The sequence below is a fragment of the Andrographis paniculata genome, unplaced genomic scaffold (assembly GCF_009805555.1).
Source record: "Andrographis paniculata isolate CXL003 unplaced genomic scaffold, ASM980555v1 Contig45END, whole genome shotgun sequence".
Lineage (NCBI taxonomy): Eukaryota > Viridiplantae > Streptophyta > Magnoliopsida > Lamiales > Acanthaceae > Andrographis > Andrographis paniculata.
The window spans coordinates 1,010,898-1,029,191 of record NW_026137579.1 but is presented as its reverse complement, the minus strand read 5'-3'; the positions used below and the strand labels follow the sequence as shown (position 1 = coordinate 1,029,191).

Below are 18,294 nucleotides of genomic sequence, written 5' to 3'. Positions count from 1 at the left end.
ATCGATTTTTTTTTTTAAAAAAAATATGAAATGGTTTGAAAATTTCATCAATATATATATATATATTTTCTTAAAGTAAAAGTGATTGGCTTGTAACGAAATATATATATAAATATATATTTATTTATTTAAGACAGTAGCACCAGTTTGTAATTAGTATCGAATTTATAATCATTCATTACGTCTGCTTCATTGCATTGATGTGAACTATATATATAGTAATTCGGAAATAATTGATCGACACTTATTTATTACATATACAACTCATCATATATTTATTTTAATTATTTTATTCTATTTAACTTCTTGCCTACTGCAAAACTGGTAATATATAAAAACCCCTGCTGCAATTTTTTTTTTTTTTTTTTTTTTTTTTTTTTTTTTTTTTTTACATTAAAGTCACAGGTAAGTTGATGTTGCAAAAATTAGATTTGAAAAAATAAAATAAAAGTTAGGGGGAGTTTGAAATTGAAAAACTTAAGGAATACGACGTTGGGATAAGAACTGTGAGCACAAGTTAAGTCAGCAGTTTCTGGTCATGGTGGACCATCTACACTTAATGATCTGTCCCATGCTTTTTGTCATCACCATAACATATATATATATATATGCAAGAAATAATAATAATTATTATAAAGAAATTTTTATTTCAATATAAATGAACAAATGGTTAGTCTCATTTGGACTCAAAGTTTTAGAAGTATATATTTGGAGGGTTCTGTTGAAAAGAGACAATATTTGATGTCACGAGTGATTGAATTTGAGGAGAAATGATGGCACAATATACTACTTTCAATTTTATCTTATCATATTAGAGTTTATATATATATATATATTATGATGACGTAGAAATTCGCTACAGCCAAAACTTGAAGGTGTCAAAGTTTAAACGTCTCATGATCACAGATCAATTATAACATTACGGTCACGAATCCGTGTTTGTTTGGGGGTTTGGATTTTGAGTTGGAATTTGAATAGTAAAAATTTTGAATTTGAATAGTTGTACGATGTGATATAAATATGTGTTGATGTGATATTTTGAATGTAAAATTGATTTTTAGTATAATATAAAAAATGAAAAATAAGTGTTTGATTTGATATTTTTGGGGAGAAAATTTTGGACATACAGTAGGATGAACACGCCCTAAATATCTCAATTAATTTTTCAAACTTGAGCTAGGCTCTCGTAACAACTACTTCGTACTCTTGTTGTATGACATCATTCAAACTACCAGAATATAGATATATATATATATATGAATGTTTGAAATTAGGATGTTATAATTAGTGGATATGTGGTTGCAACTTTTTAGGGTTTAGTGGACAATTAGTCAAACAGTGTCACATTTAAATACTTATTTTATTTGGTGAAAAATGAAAGTGTTATTGTTGGGAAGAATATTATACACCATCATCTTATTTATTTATTAAATTATACAAAATGACTAATTGATATGTTTTGGATGATCAATGAGATTTTGTCACCCTCCATATCATTAGAGTACTAGAATCCTTAACTAATTTCGAAAGTATACGATAAAATGACACATTTATTCTTGTATTATATATATATATATATATTCAATTTTGAATTATTCTTTGTTTAAAGGGAAAGTAATAACTTCTCCTTTTTTGAAATGTACATTTGTTTGTACATTTTTTTATTTGTGATGGTGAATATGGGTCACTAAACTTTTTTTGTGATCTTGAAATCCTTGCTGAGCCTAATTATGTACTTATTCCATATATATGATGAACTTTTGTGCAATATAGAGAAAACAAAAAATCCATAATACCCAATTTAATAAATGAAATCAAGAAAAATATTGGGAACTAATATAGGTTTACAAAAATATCTCAAAATGTAAGGACGTGTTTGATTTGGGTTTCAAACCAAACTCACTCTAAAATTTTGTTAACTTAGGGCTCAATTTAATATAAATATAATATGTTATGAAAATAATTAATACATATAAATGATGGTGGAATGTGGACTACTACCTGTCCCAATAGAAAATGATCAATAAATTAAATTAAGTAATGGCCATATGCTATAATAATATCAAATTCCACCACGTATATGTATGTATGATTTGAGTGTAGTCCAAGATTTAGGGTTGAATGCAAGCCCTAAAAGTAAGTGGGGAGGCAGACAACTTTTGGAATTTTGGGACGACAGTAAAAGAAAGAAACCCAAAAAAGCTAACAAATTCCATTTTACCAAACCATCTCAGAAAGCAAAGTCAACTTTTACCTATTTCTTCTTCTTTTTTTTTTCTATTTTTTAAAAATAAAAATTAAATGACCTCCTCCCTTCAACAGAAGTATGGTAGCCATAAAAGCAGAAGGCAAAAAAAAAAAAAACATTTGAGCAAGAATATTACTACATTGCCAATCCCCGTAAAATACTAAATTATTTTTAAATATAGTATAAAATATTTATTTTATTTGGTATATTATAATAATTTTTTTTATTAAAAATATCATATATGTTACATTAAAATATTTAAGTTCCTCTAAAAGAAACTTCAAAACTGAGAAAGCTTAAATTATGCAATACATTGCAAATGACATTTTAAAAAAAGAAATGAGATAGAGAGAGAGAGAGAGAGAGAGAGAGAGAGAGAGATGGCAGAGTGATGAGTGGCAGAGTTTCGTAAATATGGCATGACTGAATTCCCACCGAACAGTTCACAGATATTCTCCACCCACCCAAAAGAGACATTCTTTAATATCTATATTACTACTATGTCAATCAATTAATGGCCTCTCTCTCTCTCCCCTCCATCTTCAACTTCCAGCTACTATCTCCCAGAAGCCTGCAACACAGTGCACAGTCAATTTACTTCTTTACCGCTCACGGTTTCCTGAGAAAGCGCACACACACAATTATACCATTACCACACCATGCCATCCATTTTTCATCATTTCTTTTGGCACTCAGTCTCAAAACCAGCAGCTTTCCCTTTCAACAAATTAGTCTCGACCTTCCTTCCAATGTCTTGGTTCTAACTCGCAAGAACCCACCTTCAGACAGGTATTATTGTTATTTCTACTCGTAAGCTCTGTTATTAGGTTTTAATGGACTTCATATGCCCCAAGTGGTGTTTTTCTTTAGCTTTGGCGGTGGGGTGGGTTCTTTATTGGGTGGGTTTTATTGATGCTGCAGATGCCACAGAAATTGTGCATTAATGGTGCTTCGAGCTTAATTGGAATTGACTGTCTGAGATTTAGGGAGGGGTGTAACTTGTAAGTGTTCGTTCGATAAATCGATCTCTTCCAATCTTTTCTTGATTATTTCCTGAGAAAAAAATGGGGTTTGGAAGAATCTTTGGTTCTTTCTTCGCCATAACTTTCTTCTTCAGACCTTTGGTTTCCCTGCAACCCAATACAGATGAATCCTTCCTCTTCGAATTCTTCTCCAAAATGGGCCTAAATCCCCTGCAAGATCACGACTTTTCTGTGTCCTTATGCTCCTGGAGAGGCGTCGATTGTGACAAAAATGGGGAGCACATTGTCGGCCTGAATGCCTCCGGATTGGGTCTCTCCGGCGCCATTTCTGAAACCACCATTGGCAAATTGGTGAAGCTTCGGACTTTGGATCTCAGCCGCAACAATATCACTTCTCTGCCGTCGGATTTCTGGAGCTTGAGCTCCCTCGTCGTCCTCAACCTCTCGCACAACATAATCGCCGGAAGCTTCTCCAACAACGTCGGAAATTTCGGAGGGCTTCAAATCTTGGACCTTTCTTACAACGATTTGTCAGGGAGCATCCCCGAAGCCATCAGTTCCCTCGGGAGTTTGAAGCTCCTGAATCTCAGCCACAATGGGTTCGAATCCACTGTTCCCTTGGGGATTTCTCATTGCCACGAATTGGTTTACCTCGATCTGTCCGGGAACAATCTCCATGGCCATCTTCCTGATAGCTTCGGCCAGGCGTTCCCCCGGTTGGAATTCTTGAACCTCGCCGGGAACAGGATCGCCGGCAGGGCGTCGGACCTTTCGGGATTGGGAATGATTAGGTATATCAATGTTTCTGGGAACATGTTTGATGGCAGTGTTGTTGGTGTTTTTGAAGGGCCGTTGGAAGTTGTTGATTTGAGCTGGAACCAGTTCCATGGCCACATTGCTCGGGTTAACTTCAACTCTGATTTCGATTGGTGGAGGTTGATCTATTTGGACTTGTCTGGTAATCAGTTGAGCGGTGATTTTGATTTCACCGGCGCCGGAGGTCTTAAACACCTCAATCTTGCGGATAATCGGTTTTCCAGACAGCGATTCTTTCGAGTCGACATGCTAGCTGATTTAGAGTATCTGAATTTGTCTCGTACCAATTTGATCGGGGAGATTCCTAGCAATATCTCGCAGTTAAGTAGTTTGAAAATGCTCGATCTTTCGCATAATCATCTCGACGGCCGGATTCCTCCGCTTGCTACGGCGAACCTCAAAGTTCTCGACCTCTCTTACAACAATTTGACCGGCGACATTCCTTTGATGCTTATGGGAGAGCTCCAAGGAATGGAAAGATTCAATTTTTCTTACAACAACCTAAGCTTCTGCGGATCAAGATTCAATCTTGAAACTGTTGAAGCATCGTTCATCGGATCGATCAACAGCTGCCCCATTGCTGCGAATCCCGATTTCTTCCAGAAAAAATCTTCCAAGCATCGCGGACTAAAGCTCGCTCTGGCGCTGAGTCTCTCGCTCGTTTGCCTGCTTGTGGGGTTGCTGTTCTTGGCATTCCGGTGCAGAAGGAAACCGACCCGAATGTGGGCCGTGAAGCAAAGTTCTTACAGGGAAGAACAATCCGTCTCGGGACCCTTTTCGTTCCAGACGGATTCGACCACTTGGGTAGCCGATGTTAAGCAAGCAACGTCTGTCCCTGTGGTGATTTTTGAAAAGCCATTGCTGAATTTCACCTTCGCCGATCTGTTGTCGGCAACATCGCACTTCGATCGGGGGACATTGTTAGCCGAAGGAAAGTTCGGCCCGGTTTACGGCGGCCTCTTGCCGGGAGGCATTCACGTCGCGGTTAAAGTTTTGGTCCACGGCTCGACCCTGACGGACCTCGAAGCTGCAAGAGAATTCGAGCATCTCGGCCGGATCAAGCACCCGAATCTCGTCCCGTTGACCGGATATTGCTTAGCCGGCGAACAGAGGATCGCCATCTACGAATACATGGAAAACGGAAACCTCCAAAACTTGCTCCATGATTTGCCGCTAGGCGTCCAAACCCCCGAAGACTGGAGCACCGACACGTGGGACGATGACAACGAGAATCACGGGATACAAAATGTGGGTCCGGAAGGTTCCCACGCGACATGGCGTTTCCGGCACAAGATCGCACTCGGCACCGCCCGTGCATTGGCGTTCCTCCACCACGGCTGCTCGCCGCCTATAATCCACAGAGACGTCAAGGCGAGCAGCGTGTACCTCGATTCCAATTTAGAGCCGAGGCTGTCTGACTTCGGGCTCGCCAAGATCTTCGGAAACGGCCTCGACGACGAGTTTGCGCGCGGATCGCCGGGGTACGTCGCGCCGGAATTCCTTCGGCCGGAGAGTGGCTCCCCGCCAACCCCTACCCCGAAATCGGACGTCTACGCATTCGGTGTCATTCTTCTCGAGCTAGTCACCGGAAAGAAGCCGATGGGCGACTCTTATCCCGACGACAAAGACGGGTGCTTAGTGAGCTGGGTTCGGGTGCTCGTGAGGCGAAACCGAACAATGGAAGGGATCGATCCGAAGATCCGCGGAACGGGACCGGAGGGGCAGATGGCGGAGGCGCTGAAGATCGGGTATCTTTGCAGCGCCGAAGCTCCGGCGAAGAGGCCGAGCATGCAACAAGTGGTCGGACTACTAAAGGATCTCGAACAGATTCGGGTTTAGAAAGAAAGGTTATTACATTGGTTGTGTGTCGTAACTTGCAAGTAACTTAAGGCCACGCTTCAGTCACATTATATTTTGCCATTAAGGCTAAGGTTGACCTTCTGTTTTATTTCTACATCATTTCTTGCTTCTCTAACATCGATCCATTAGGATTTTTTTGTTAAAAAGCTGTAATCAGAATTGTTTTAAGTTATTAATTCATTTAGATACCTTATGATAAATATGCTGCTTGCTTAGCCCTAACCCTACTTTGGTAATGCTAAATAATATTTTATGTGAGATCAAATAAATAAATATATTTTTTTAAAAAATATAATTTTATGAAAGTAGGATAAAGCAAATCCATCCGTCCACTAAAAGGTGAAAAATAGAGAGTACACGCTACTGCGGTTGAACCCTAAACACTGTGAGTCCGCAGACGACCGACTGAGAGAAAGAGGAAAAGAGAGGATGTCGGACGAGGAGCATCACTTTGAATCTAAGGCTGATGCTGGTGCATCGAAGACCTATCCGCAACAGGCTGGCACCATCCGCAAGAACGGCTACATCGTCATCAAGGGCAGGCCCTGCAAGGTTCGATTCGCACCAACAACTGTCTCTGTTGCTGTTATTCATCAATTTCGTTTAGATCCCTATCGCTCCGTTTTTGTATTCGCGAATTTGCCCTAAATCTAAGGTTGTTGAATATGTGGGATTTGTTCCAGTTCTTTGCACAAGGCCGGATCTACCTGGAATCTGTGGCGTTTCTACGATTTATGGATTTTTTTTTCAAGTCAAACTATAATTTTGTTTGGTCTTCCTGGTAGTGTTTACCTATTTAATGAAGACGGGTAGCTGTACTGTCTCGATTTATTGTGTGCGTGTGTTTTCTTTTCTGAATTGGGACCTGAGATGCACACTTATGGGTAGTTTTTTTTTTTTTTTTTTTTTTTTTTCATTCAATGGTGAATAATAATACCATTGCCATCTGAATGTTTATTATGCACATACATGTTTTCATGTAACATCCCTGCTCTGCGAATTTCATTAGCTCTTTAATCTGTGCTTTCCTTCTTGATTTTCTCAGGTTTTGTCCATGATTAAATGTCCTGTTCAAATTTTAATGAAATGCTTGTATTTGTTGTGTTAGCGTTTTGGTGTTTGAAAATGGGCATGGAAATATGTTTTTAATGGAAAATTGGGTGTTTTCTTTTTATGAGTCTTTTAAGGGAAATTTTTATTTTAATGAAGAAATGGATGCACACATCTTCTCCGTATAGATGTTTGGATCAAAGTTTTGATTTTGCAGCACTTTCTTTGGGAAGCAAGGCGTGATGTTGATTGTTGAATAAGTTGAATGCATTTCTTTCTTACAAGCTTAATGGCTGAATTGTTAAATTCAAGTGACAAGCTGAGGGCAAGATTTATGCTGTGATAATTATATCTGTATGTATTTATTGCCTGCCACTGGAACTTTGATTTTATTGTTGATGTGTTCTACTCTTATAGGTTGTCGAGGTCTCCACCTCAAAAACGGGCAAGCATGGCCATGCTAAGTGTCACTTTGTTGGAATTGACATATTCAACGGAAAAAAGCTTGAAGATATTGTTCCATCCTCTCACAACTGTGATGTAATGTGTCTCGTTTACTTTTGCTGCATACTTCTTTTTCCCATGTTGTCTTCAAACAAACAGGCAATTTACCAGTTGGATGTGGAATCCCACTGATGTTATGAAATGTTGTTTCAGGTGCCTCATGTCAACCGTACTGATTATCAGCTCATCGACATCTCTGAAGATGGCTTCGTAAGTCATTTATTCCCAAGGCAACCCTGTTACAAGTTTGATCAAATATATCTATATATATATATATATATTATAACTCTTCCAAAAAAAACCCTGTAGGTTTCTCTTCTGACTGAAAATGGCAATACCAAAGATGATCTCCGACTTCCCACTGATGACAGTCTGCTTAGCCAGGTATGCAAATAGTTTGGATCTTATTATTGCAATGCACATAAAACATCATAAAAAGTTCATTTTAAATTTGCTATGAAATGTGCAGATTAAAAGTGGGTTCGAGGAAGGAAAGGACCTCGTTGTGAGCGTCCAGTCTGCAATGGGTGAAGAGCAGATCTGCGCCCTTAAAGATATCGGCCCCAAGAACTAAACGGCACAAAACGAGCATCGCCCTTGCAGTGTTTGTAAAACCTGTCCAAGAATCTGTTACAGAGTGGTTTAAAAGTGTGATGATGTTTTTAAGGTGGTGATGCTTTTGTTACCTTCCTGTTTAATTGGAGTTTTTCTTGTGGTCATGAAACTGATACAGAATGGTATCTTGCCCTGGTGAACCTCTATATGCTGTTGATGCAGCAAAACTTATTTCCATATACAAGACTTGAGCTACAATGTTCTGTGTCTGTTATTTCCTTCCAACATAATTATTCTTTTTTCTACATCCTGGTTGAGTCTGCATTGTAGATTTTCATTATTTACTGATTGAAAATGACAGCTTTCTGCAAAAACACTTAAAACAGAGGGATTTTAACAAAGTTGTGTTCTTTTGGAATTTGGGTTTTAGCTCATCTGTCATAAGAGTAATATTGGTAACAAGAAATTGATGCAAGAATCATATTGTCATAGTTAATCCTCGTCTCGCCACTAACAGAATTTGCCAGTATGATTAACATATAGTCTTCCAATATTAATTATCCAAGCAAAACCAACAACAATTCATTTCAAAGATGCCCGAAATTAAACTAAGTTCAGCACAACCATCTTGAGCAGAAGCAGGCATAATTCACCATCATGACAAGATTCGGAAATGGCACCTGCACATAAGAAACAATCTTATTATTCAACCAAAGAACTCTTAAACCCGAAATTGAAAGAAATGGGGAAACAAAAAGTTGCATATTTATAATTCGAATTCTATCTTAAGAATACAGAACAATTTTGAACCCATAAGCAGGGTCCAAGGATAAATAGTTAATGAAACACATTTCAAATCCATTGATCATTCTCTTCCGAACTTGTTAGAATGTACATAATAATGCAGGTTATAAATTATGTATTCTCTAATACTGGTAACATGTGAGTGTGTGCGTGTGTGAGCGAGGGAAGAGACCGGGTGTTACGAACTTCCCAAAATCCTAGAAATCATTAGTTCAATAAAGCAAGCTGGTCCAAGAAGAGTCCTGGTTTGATGTACTGTTAAATAATAAACTGATAGATATACAGAGGGATGCAAATTCAACTTACCCTAACAGTCCCCGACCTGACCATGGTCTAGGAGTAACTGTCGTGTTAATGCACGAACCTTGCCTCAATACCACCAGGGGCACTGCTTGGCCTTGATTATTTTGTGCTTCAGCAGCCAGCCTTTGCAGCAAGTTATCACCTATTTCCACACTTCCAAATTTCACAATTTGATCCCCAAGCTGTAAACCATCTTCTGCTGCTGGTGATGCCTCAGTTATTTCATCAATCATTGCAAAGGGTCTGCCAACAACGGAATCCACATCCATGCTGCTAGACGAACTTCCAGTAAAAGAATCACCAAAAGATGAAGACACGCTAATGTTTGAATCTTGATTATTTGTCCCTGCAGCATCACTTGTAAAGTAGTTTAACATTTTGCATTTCCATTGTGACAATCATACAAACATCATACATAGTTTTCCAAAATCCTCAAGTTTTCCTTTGAAAATTGCAATGCAATACTTATCCTACTCTCTTGCAGTACCATGTTTGCATGATTTTCTTGAATTAACTTTCATTCAGCTCTTTAAATTGGTCCGGCACATAACTGACAAAATACAATGTATTACCAACCTGAGTTGATAATGTGAGGTGTTGTTGGTTTGAGCGTAGCAGAATGCAACACTTGGATGTTTGCATCTATCTTCTCCGTAATATCCTTGTGATCGTTACGAAGCTCTGTAAAAGTGAAGAAAAAAAAAGGTCAGTACAATTTATATTGTGCTTTCAAGCATTAAAGCAAGAGCAAGGTTCTTGTTTGATAGGTAAGAAAGGACAACTTTTGAAATGCTATCCCCATACTTTTATGTAAGAGTGCAAAATGAAGATATCTGCAAATCATATAAGCTTATATCTTTTCTGAATGCATATCACGACATATCATACACAATGTAAATGTATCATGATGATAATTAAGGTGAGTCCAGTAGACATAGCTCAATGAAGAGTCCAACTCAGTAATCAAAACTTGCACATGCTATCCCACAGGTACATATCATACTAGACATTTATTTTTTATTAAGAAAAAGAAAAAAACAAAAGCAGCCTACATTCAATTTCATAATTCAGTCATCAATATATGCACCACAAACAAATCAGTTCACTCGCCTCTCAACAACTAATGATTCAGTTCGAGACCAAAAGTCCTTTAAACAATGCACAACAGCAACATAATCAAGTAGATCATAACCATTATAGCAATAATAACATACCAAAACAGGATTGATCACAGAAGTGAATATACATAACGAAAAACTAATTGTCAATAACATTAATCCTTTTTTATCACAGACACGATGCAATTTGAGTTAACATAGTAGATATCCAAGTGTAATATGCATCTGTTGGCACGATAAGTGTCCACTATAGTATTGCAGAAAGATGTTTGCTAACAATACTAAAATACAGCTCCATAGTTGATGCATCAAATAGATTCATCAAAGCAACAAAATTTAAAAACAAAACAAATGGAAAACTTGCTATTTGAAGTTTCCCATTCAGCACAAAAAATTTAAAAGCAAGCAAGTGAAGCAATGCAACCCATAGATATCCAAAACTAACAAGGAAGATTTTTCAGATCATACAACACAGAAGTTCTCAAATTTAGAGATTTTTCAGTAACTACCAGCAAGTCTATTCCGGTCGGCTCTAACAGCAGGAATGTCAATATCAGCCCTTGGAAAACCCTGCACAGATCCCAATTTCTCAAATTAATCAAACACCAATTCCACAATCTCAACTGCCCAGAACACTCAATCTTGCTAGCGAACAAACAAAAAATGGACTCTTTTTTTTCTTCAAAAAGAAATGGTTGTAGCTGCAGAAAATCGATTAAAAAGAAAATTTTGCCTCAGAATCAAGCAGGTTTCCGGAGAGACCAGGGCCGCCGGGCTGGCACAGACGCTGAATGATGACGTTCATCTCCACCTCAAGGCCGCTCCGCTTCTCCATCAGCTTCATTGTCTCTGCTTTCAAATTCGTCGCCACCATCCTTGCCTGCTCAAAATTTTCTTCCAACAACAGATGAATAGATACAATTAAACATACACACACGATCAGCGTTCCAATTCAAAGCAGAGACAGAAAAAGAAAATCGACGTGGGATCTGAAGTGGCAGTAGTTGCTTGGTGGATAATCCATTGTTCGCGTGCTTAGACGTTTCTAGAATTCTGTAATAATTATTTTGGGTTTGGGCCGGGTTGGGCTTAGTTCGGCCCAGACCAAATGAACCGTCCCTGATTATGCACAAGCTTTTGACCTTTTAGCACATCCTTTCCTTCCTTCCGTCGATATCTACAATTTTACTCTTATAAATATCAGTCACTGCCCACAAATGGCTTCCTCCATCAGAGTCGCCTCCACTTCCTTCACTCTCCTTGCTTCGACGTCATCGCCCGCTTCTTGCTACTGCCGCTCCCGCTGCTTGACTTTCACAAAGTTCCGATTTGGTCCAATTTGGGATATTTCCTTTGCGGTAACATCCAGGCGAGCAAGGCGTATGGCTCACTCCATTGCTCGGGCCACCCTTGGCCTTACCCAGCCAAACACTATCGATCAGCCCAAGGTGTGGCGTTATTTCCTCTTTTTTATTTTTGCTTTCGGGATATGAATGATTTGATTGTTATATTCGATTGTTAGATTGCTTGTCTGGAGGATCTTGTTCTCTGTTTATTCTTGCTGATTTGCTTGGTTGGTGTTGGTTTTCGTTTGTTATGCCAGTTTGTGCGATCAATGCGATCAATAATTGAAGCATCTATTCTCGATTAATGCGATCAATAATTGATGAATTGTGCTAATTTAAGGTTCCGTGTTATATTGGTAAAAGACTGTTACTATGAGGTTCAGATAAAGTTTTAACATTTTTATGGCATCTATGTTTTCCTACTGATTTTTCTTTGGAGGGTTTTCCTTTCCTTTGTAAATCTTTCTGATTAAATGACTATGCATATGTATTTGTTGGAGACTTCAGTTGTTTTTACTTTACTTAGTTAACCTGTTTCTGGAGTTGCATCAGATCTTATTTGCTGCAAAAGAGATTGATTTGGCGGAGTGGAAAGGAGACATACTTGCTGTGGGAGTCACAGAAAAGGACCTGACTAAAGATGACAATTCAAAGTTCCAAAATTCAATCCTGCAGAAACTAGATGCAAAGTTGAGTGGTTTGTTGTCTGAAGCTTCATCCGAGGAGGACTTTACGGGAAAGGCTGGACAGTCAACCTTTCTCAGGGTTCCTGGTCTCGGTTCAAAAAGGATTGGATTAATTGGGCTTGGAGCATCAGCATCAGGACCTTCAACTTTTCGCACTCTAGGGGAGGCTGTTGCTGCAGCTGCCAAGTCTGCACAGGCTAGTAAGATTGCCATTACGCTTGCTTCTTCGGAAGAAATCCCAGAAGAATTTAAGCCAACTGCTGCTTCAGCAATTGCATCTGGTATTTATCTTGGTGTTCCAGATTTGTAGAGATGTGAATTGTATTTGCTACAGTTATAGGTTGAAGTTAATGTACTTCCTTTTTGGTTGGGATGAACAGGAGCTATAATTGGGACATTTGATGATAATAGGTTCAAGTCAGAATCAAAGAAACCCACTCTTGAATCAGTGGACATTGTTGGCCTGGGTAGTGGATCTGAGCTAGAGAAAAAACTCAAGTATGCAGAAAATCTTTGTTCTGGTGTCATCTTTGGGAGAGAGCTTGTAAATGCTCCTGCTAATGTGCTTACACCAGGTTTTTGGTACCCCTTTGTCTTTCTGTTTGGTTCTACAGTTCTACTCATATATTTTCCTGCTTGTTAGCTTGTCAAATAATGCAGTCAAGTTCTTCCTATCTCATCAATCACTTTGCTTTTGTCTACCTCAGGAGTACTAGCTGAAGAAGCCAAAAGGATTGCCTCCGAATATAGTGATGTTTTTACTGCCAAAATATTGGATTTAGAACATTGCAAGGAATTGAAAATGGGTTCTTATCTAGCTGTTGCTGCAGCATCAGCAAACCCTCCACATTTCATACATTTATGTTACAAGCCTTCTGGTGAAGTCAAAACCAAGTTGGCCTTAGTTGGAAAAGGTTTGACTTTTGACAGGTGAGTACATGATTTTGTGCATACAAGAATGTTTTTCCCTTTTTATTTTTGTAGAGAATATGACATTGTTATCATGCAAATGATCTCTTATATAATGTGTTAAAGTAAGTATTTGTTTTTTTATGATCCAGTGGTGGCTACAATATCAAGACAGGACCAGGCTGTATGATTGAACTGATGAAATTTGATATGGGGGGCTCAGCTGCAGTGCTTGGTGCAGCAAAAGCTCTTGGCCGAATCAAGCCTGCCGGTGTAGAGGTGGATTTCTTTCATTTCTTTCCGTTTCAACTTGTTTAGTTTCCTATTTTAAAAGATAATTTGATCATTCCTATTCCAGTTATCACACTTGCTTTTCTGAAGATTTCTGAGGAGATTGAAAATGAAAACGTGACAAATGTCAATGTTTCTACAGGTTCACTTCATTGTTGCAGCATGTGAAAATATGATAAGTGGGACAGGCATGAGACCTGGAGATATTGTCACAGCTTCAAATGGAAAGACTATTGAGGTACCTCTCTATTGTTGAGGTCATGAATTTCCTCTTCTTTTCTTGTTCTGTCATTTCATCTCCAGAGATATATTTTTGAGACTATCATTTTTCTCATTAATTCATTAGCTTTCCTCATCACCAGCCCTGATTTAATAAATCAATATCAGAGAACTGATGTGGGTTTAGTTCCAATTTAAGGGTCAAGTTCATCTTTAAATTGTCGTGAGTACATTTTCCTGCATTGCTTCATTGTGTGAACTTCTTGTGTCTTTTGCATGAGATTGGCTTCTTCATAATTGGTTTGAATTTATTGTGTGCATTTGGTAGTGCCTTGTTCACAATCTTCTTTCTTAAGTTTATTAAAAAGGATCTTAACTTAAACTTTTCTTTGCTTTGTATAAAAGACGCCACTATATTGTAAGCATTTCTTATTTGTTAATATGGAAATCAGAGTATTAATTCATATGTGCATTTGTACCCCTACATTTCTGGATAATTTATCTTTCCACTGAGTGTTTTCATTTGTTAGTAGAGAATTTTATGCTGATGAATTCATAAGTTGCATATGGTCTACTACCAGGAAGTAGCAAAGAGATTTGGTTGGACGCGTTCATTCATTTTATATGCAGCGTAATTTATCCGGGCTTGTGCTGTTTCTGCATATTGAACTTGGAATGGTATCGGTATTTACCCCCATCAAGTAATCTCATAATAATTATCAGTACTCATGTGTAGGTAAACAATACTGATGCTGAGGGAAGACTCACACTTGCTGATGCCCTGGTATATGCTTGTAAGCAAGGTGTTTCAAAGGTATGCGGAGGCCTATATTTATTTTAGAGTTGGATGTAGTTTGCCTTTCATTGAGTCAGCTGGTTATTTTATCGCTCTCAAAGGATTCGATTGCTTCAGTACAGAATGTGATACAAATGAAACCTTCTATTGTTCACTGTGCGATGGCAGATTCCATTTGTGCATTTTATAGTTTGAACATTTAATTAAACACGCAGATAGTGGATCTGGCTACACTGACTGGGGCATGCATAGTCGCTCTTGGGCCCTCTGTTGCTGGTAGGGTTTCTGCTATATATATATATATATATATTCATATCACAAAGGAAATTATCTTTTACTATTTATTTATGTTTTCAATTTTGTTTTTACACTGTTCATCAATAGTTCCCTTTAAAAAAACCAATCATATCAAATATTTATTTTTCATTTAATAAATTATATATATATAAAAAATACATCTAACATATGCTTGTATCACATTAAACACTTATTTACTATTCTAAAACAAGTCGAGAACTCCAAAGTACCTCTAAAAATATATCTAAATGCAACCCTATAATTTTGACTCATAGGCTGTATAATAAATGGATTTGACACCACTTTTTTTTGTAGACATCCACTTATTGTTTATGGAATTGAATTGCAGGTGTTTTTTCTCCTAGCGATGACTTGGCAAAAGAAGTGTTCGCAGCCTCTGAGGTCAGTGGGGAAAAGTTCTGGAGGCTGCCTATGGAGGAAAGTTATTGGGAGTCCATGAAGTCAGGAGTTGCTGATATGGTGAATACAGGTGGTCGTCAAGGCGGATCAATAACTGCAGCTCTATTTTTGAAGCAGGTAGATCAACTAAACAGTGACTTGTGACATTTGGTTTATTGACATGATTGTCGACACATTATTATCTTACTCTCAAAATGAGCGTATCTATCCATACAAGGTTGCAACAGTCAGAAAAGTGAACTAAATCTTATTGTTTTGCAGTTTGTGGATGAGAAGGTGCAGTGGTTGCACATTGACATGGCTGGCCCCGTCTGGAGTGATAAGAAGAGAAGTGCGACAGGGTTTGGGGTTGCTACAATGGTGGAATGGGTGCTGAAGAACTCATCTTGATCACAGTTTGCCTGCAAGTGAGATGGTATGCATCGTTGCCCAAAAAGCAAATTATTTATTTTGAACTTTGGCTGGTTAATTTGGGAAGGAAGTTGATTGGGAAAGATCAAAAGACAGATGAGACCAATGGTTAAATTATTTCTCTGTGTATCTTTTTTTACAGCAATAACAAGACTGTCCTTTTTAACCTTTTTGTAATGTTAAAACTCCCATGATGTATCATTATGTCTGGAGATCATATGCTTCAAGCTAGTTCACTTAATCTAAGAGTCAGGGAGGATACAAGGATTCTATAGGTCGATTCAGTGGGATGGACGCTATCCCAGAACAAGTACTCCGATGAGTTCTGACAAACCGGTGACAATGGACTGCACAGTGGTCCGGCCTCAACCAATCCTGTCCCACAGCAGCCCCTGCTCGTCTCCTCGAATCCTGCAAATGACACGTGTTGCTGCATTAATGAAAAAACCCGATAAGAACCCTATGCATTATTGTCTTAAAACATACCATATTGTTTTGGGTTACTGATCATGTCTGTAAGGGAGTTGTAGGTGTCGACGTAGAGGATTTTGCTGCCGGGAAGGTCTGCCTCAATGCGCGGCAACAATTTCTCAAGCTTTTTGTTATAGGTAACAGAGTCTGCGTTCTGTCGGTGAATGCAATGCCTAAAGATTGGGGATTTGGCCGTTATTTGTATTGGGATGCAGCCTATTGGAGGGAGCCCGGAGACTACGATTTTTCGGCATCCTAGACGATAAACTTCCTGTAAGAAGAAACGAAGGGAAAATGTCTGAAAGATTTTGTAGGCAAGAAAGGTATTTGTAAGGGAGATTTGCTAGAATCGTTACCTTAATTAGGTCATGCAGCTTATTCTGCAGGAAGTCTTGGTACTCGTCGATGGTGAACTGAATTCTCCGGGTCACTATGTCGTAAAAGTTAAAGATGAAATCATTGGTCCCGGCGCTGATTATAACCAAAGCACGGCGCAGTATTCTTGCAGCTTCAGTTCGGTTAGCAATGCCTTCGAGCCTCTGAATGTAGTCCTCGAAGTAACTTAGCTGCGTTGAAACAGGAATTACATTGGACAGAAGTGTCGTAAGATCATCGTATCCTGAGCCGGCAGATGCGAAGCTGACGCCTGTAAAAATTTCATCGTCGGATAAATCTGGTTGAAGGTATGGCGGGATGGTTTCCTTGAGCCCCATCATGGAGGCCAAAAGATCGGGTACCAATCTCCCGTTCGAAAACCTTCCGGTCGGGACATGGTTAGGAAAATCTACACCGTACGGCGGATGATTGCTTTTGGCCGGTGTAATAATGTAGTTGTTATTGCCAGCATCCATGGTCGAATCCCCGAAGACAAGGATTGCCGGAAACTTTGGAATCGGCTTGGTAACCGACATATCACCGGTGGCGGCGACGGCGGCGCAAAATTTCAAGACGAAGAGTGTAAGAACGAGGTATGGAAGAAGCATTTTGTGAAGAACAAAAATGCTTTGATTTAAGCTAACAGCCACCACCATGGTTGAAAGTTTTGTGAAGGTATGAATATATATATATATTTATAGTTTCATTATGGTAGATGAGTGAAGTAAAATAAATAAATAAATAAATGAGAAGGGTGTGGAAAATTTTGTGCTTTAAAGCCAAAAAAAACATTAATTAAAAGAAACATGAATATAAAATAGTGTGGTTTGAAAGTAAAAATTGTTTGGTGCATCATCAAGATAAATGATGAAGGAATTGCTTCAAGAATCTGAGCAGATTGGGAACTTGAAACTTTGGCAGTATATATGCATCTTTTTCTACAGTGGCAATAAGTTATTAATTATCTAAGTGTCTTGGTTTTGTGAACACTGCCATTTTGATTTAGATTGTAGCCATATTTGGAATAGGGTTCAAAATGGCCTTCATTTTTTTTGTTGTTTCATTCTATAATTAGGATTGTTGATGGGGCTAAAGTTTACCTAGGGTTTTGGGATGATTTTACTCCAAGAAAAATAAATTTGTAGTTGATTAGGTTCATATTAAATTTTGTAGTTGATTAGGTTCAGATTTCATGTAATTTCATTCTGAGTCCAAATGGTGCGAGTTGATTCTCTTTTTGGTAGAACAAATTACCAGTACAATTTTTATTATTACATTAAACCATCCTTTAGTTTCTTATTATAAACTTTTATGAACGCCATGCATTAGAGAGAACAATATAAGAACTCTATGGGAGAGATATTTATTCTTTTTTTTTTTTAAAAAAAAAGTTCATTTAATACAATTTTTGATATAATATTTTATGTAGTAATATTATATCCTATTTTTTAGCACACGATGCACTATCAATACCGACCGCGTATATACATGCATACGATGAGCTATCTTTATATATATCCTTATCTAAGAGAATGTTGCCAAAATTCTGGACCATGTAATAAATCAATGCGTCCGTTTTTAGAGTTGTATTATTTTTGGGTTTTATACAGATTCATTTTTTCTTAAAAAAAATATCAAATTAAACAATTTTTTTTTTTAATATTATACTTATAAATTTATTTTACATTCAAAACACTATGTTAATTTCATTTAACTTTTTATTATTAAAAATCTAAATCTAAAAACTAAAACTCACAAAAACACGCACTCTAATTTCACAACTTTCAAACGCATGAGTTGCAATAGACTTATAGGTGTGAGGTTCACTCTTG

The 18,294-nt window shown here is 38.0% G+C and overlaps 5 protein-coding genes across 6 annotated transcripts; 3 read left to right on the top strand and 2 right to left on the bottom strand.

Annotated features, from left to right (window-relative positions):
• The first annotated feature begins 2,647 nt into the window (after positions 1 to 2,647).
• LOC127251342 (probable LRR receptor-like serine/threonine-protein kinase At2g24230) lies at positions 2,648 to 6,328 on the top strand. Of its 2 annotated transcripts, none has more exons than XR_007838891.1 (3): positions 2,648 to 3,249; positions 3,327 to 6,139; positions 6,217 to 6,328. XR_007838891.1 is itself a non-coding variant. In XM_051275003.1 (3 exons), exons 2-3 carry the CDS (start codon positions 3,170 to 3,172, stop codon positions 5,884 to 5,886), a joined length of 2,640 nt encoding a protein of 879 aa, XP_051130960.1. In that variant the 5' UTR covers positions 2,648 to 3,037; the 3' UTR covers positions 5,887 to 6,085. The 2 variants fall into 2 exon arrangements, 1 of the variants encoding a protein (XP_051130960.1); XM_051275003.1 differs by lacking the exon at positions 6,217 to 6,328 and having other exon boundaries at positions 2,648 to 3,037; positions 3,170 to 3,249; positions 3,327 to 6,085.
• LOC127251349 (eukaryotic translation initiation factor 5A-1/2) lies at positions 6,317 to 8,323 on the top strand. The gene is made up of 5 exons (XM_051275009.1): positions 6,317 to 6,459; positions 7,375 to 7,497; positions 7,615 to 7,671; positions 7,771 to 7,845; positions 7,931 to 8,323. The coding sequence occupies exons 1-5, from the start codon at positions 6,337 to 6,339 to the stop codon at positions 8,033 to 8,035; spliced, it is 483 nt and encodes a 160-aa protein (XP_051130966.1). The 5' UTR covers positions 6,317 to 6,336; the 3' UTR covers positions 8,036 to 8,323.
• A 163-nt stretch (positions 8,324 to 8,486) lies between these two features.
• Positions 8,487 to 11,325, bottom strand: LOC127251348 (uncharacterized). Its single transcript, XM_051275008.1, has 5 exons — positions 10,975 to 11,325; positions 10,751 to 10,811; positions 9,700 to 9,804; positions 9,127 to 9,469; positions 8,487 to 8,696 (listed from the first exon to the last, which is right to left on the bottom strand). Exons 1-5 carry the CDS (start codon positions 11,113 to 11,115, stop codon positions 8,672 to 8,674), a joined length of 675 nt encoding a protein of 224 aa, XP_051130965.1. The 5' UTR covers positions 11,116 to 11,325; the 3' UTR covers positions 8,487 to 8,671.
• A 102-nt stretch (positions 11,326 to 11,427) lies between these two features.
• LOC127251347 (leucine aminopeptidase 1-like) lies at positions 11,428 to 15,814 on the top strand. The gene is made up of 10 exons (XM_051275007.1): positions 11,428 to 11,689; positions 12,140 to 12,554; positions 12,654 to 12,848; positions 12,981 to 13,203; positions 13,335 to 13,461; positions 13,616 to 13,711; positions 14,429 to 14,506; positions 14,704 to 14,764; positions 15,135 to 15,322; positions 15,467 to 15,814. The coding sequence occupies exons 1-10, from the start codon at positions 11,459 to 11,461 to the stop codon at positions 15,593 to 15,595; spliced, it is 1,743 nt and encodes a 580-aa protein (XP_051130964.1). The 5' UTR covers positions 11,428 to 11,458; the 3' UTR covers positions 15,596 to 15,814.
• Positions 15,698 to 17,118, bottom strand: LOC127251530 (GDSL esterase/lipase At2g31550-like). Its single transcript, XM_051275260.1, has 3 exons — positions 16,444 to 17,118; positions 16,103 to 16,358; positions 15,698 to 16,027 (listed from the first exon to the last, which is right to left on the bottom strand). The coding sequence occupies exons 1-3, from the start codon at positions 17,116 to 17,118 to the stop codon at positions 15,840 to 15,842; spliced, it is 1,119 nt and encodes a 372-aa protein (XP_051131217.1). The 3' UTR covers positions 15,698 to 15,839.
• Positions 17,119 to 18,294: the final 1,176 nt, after the last annotated feature.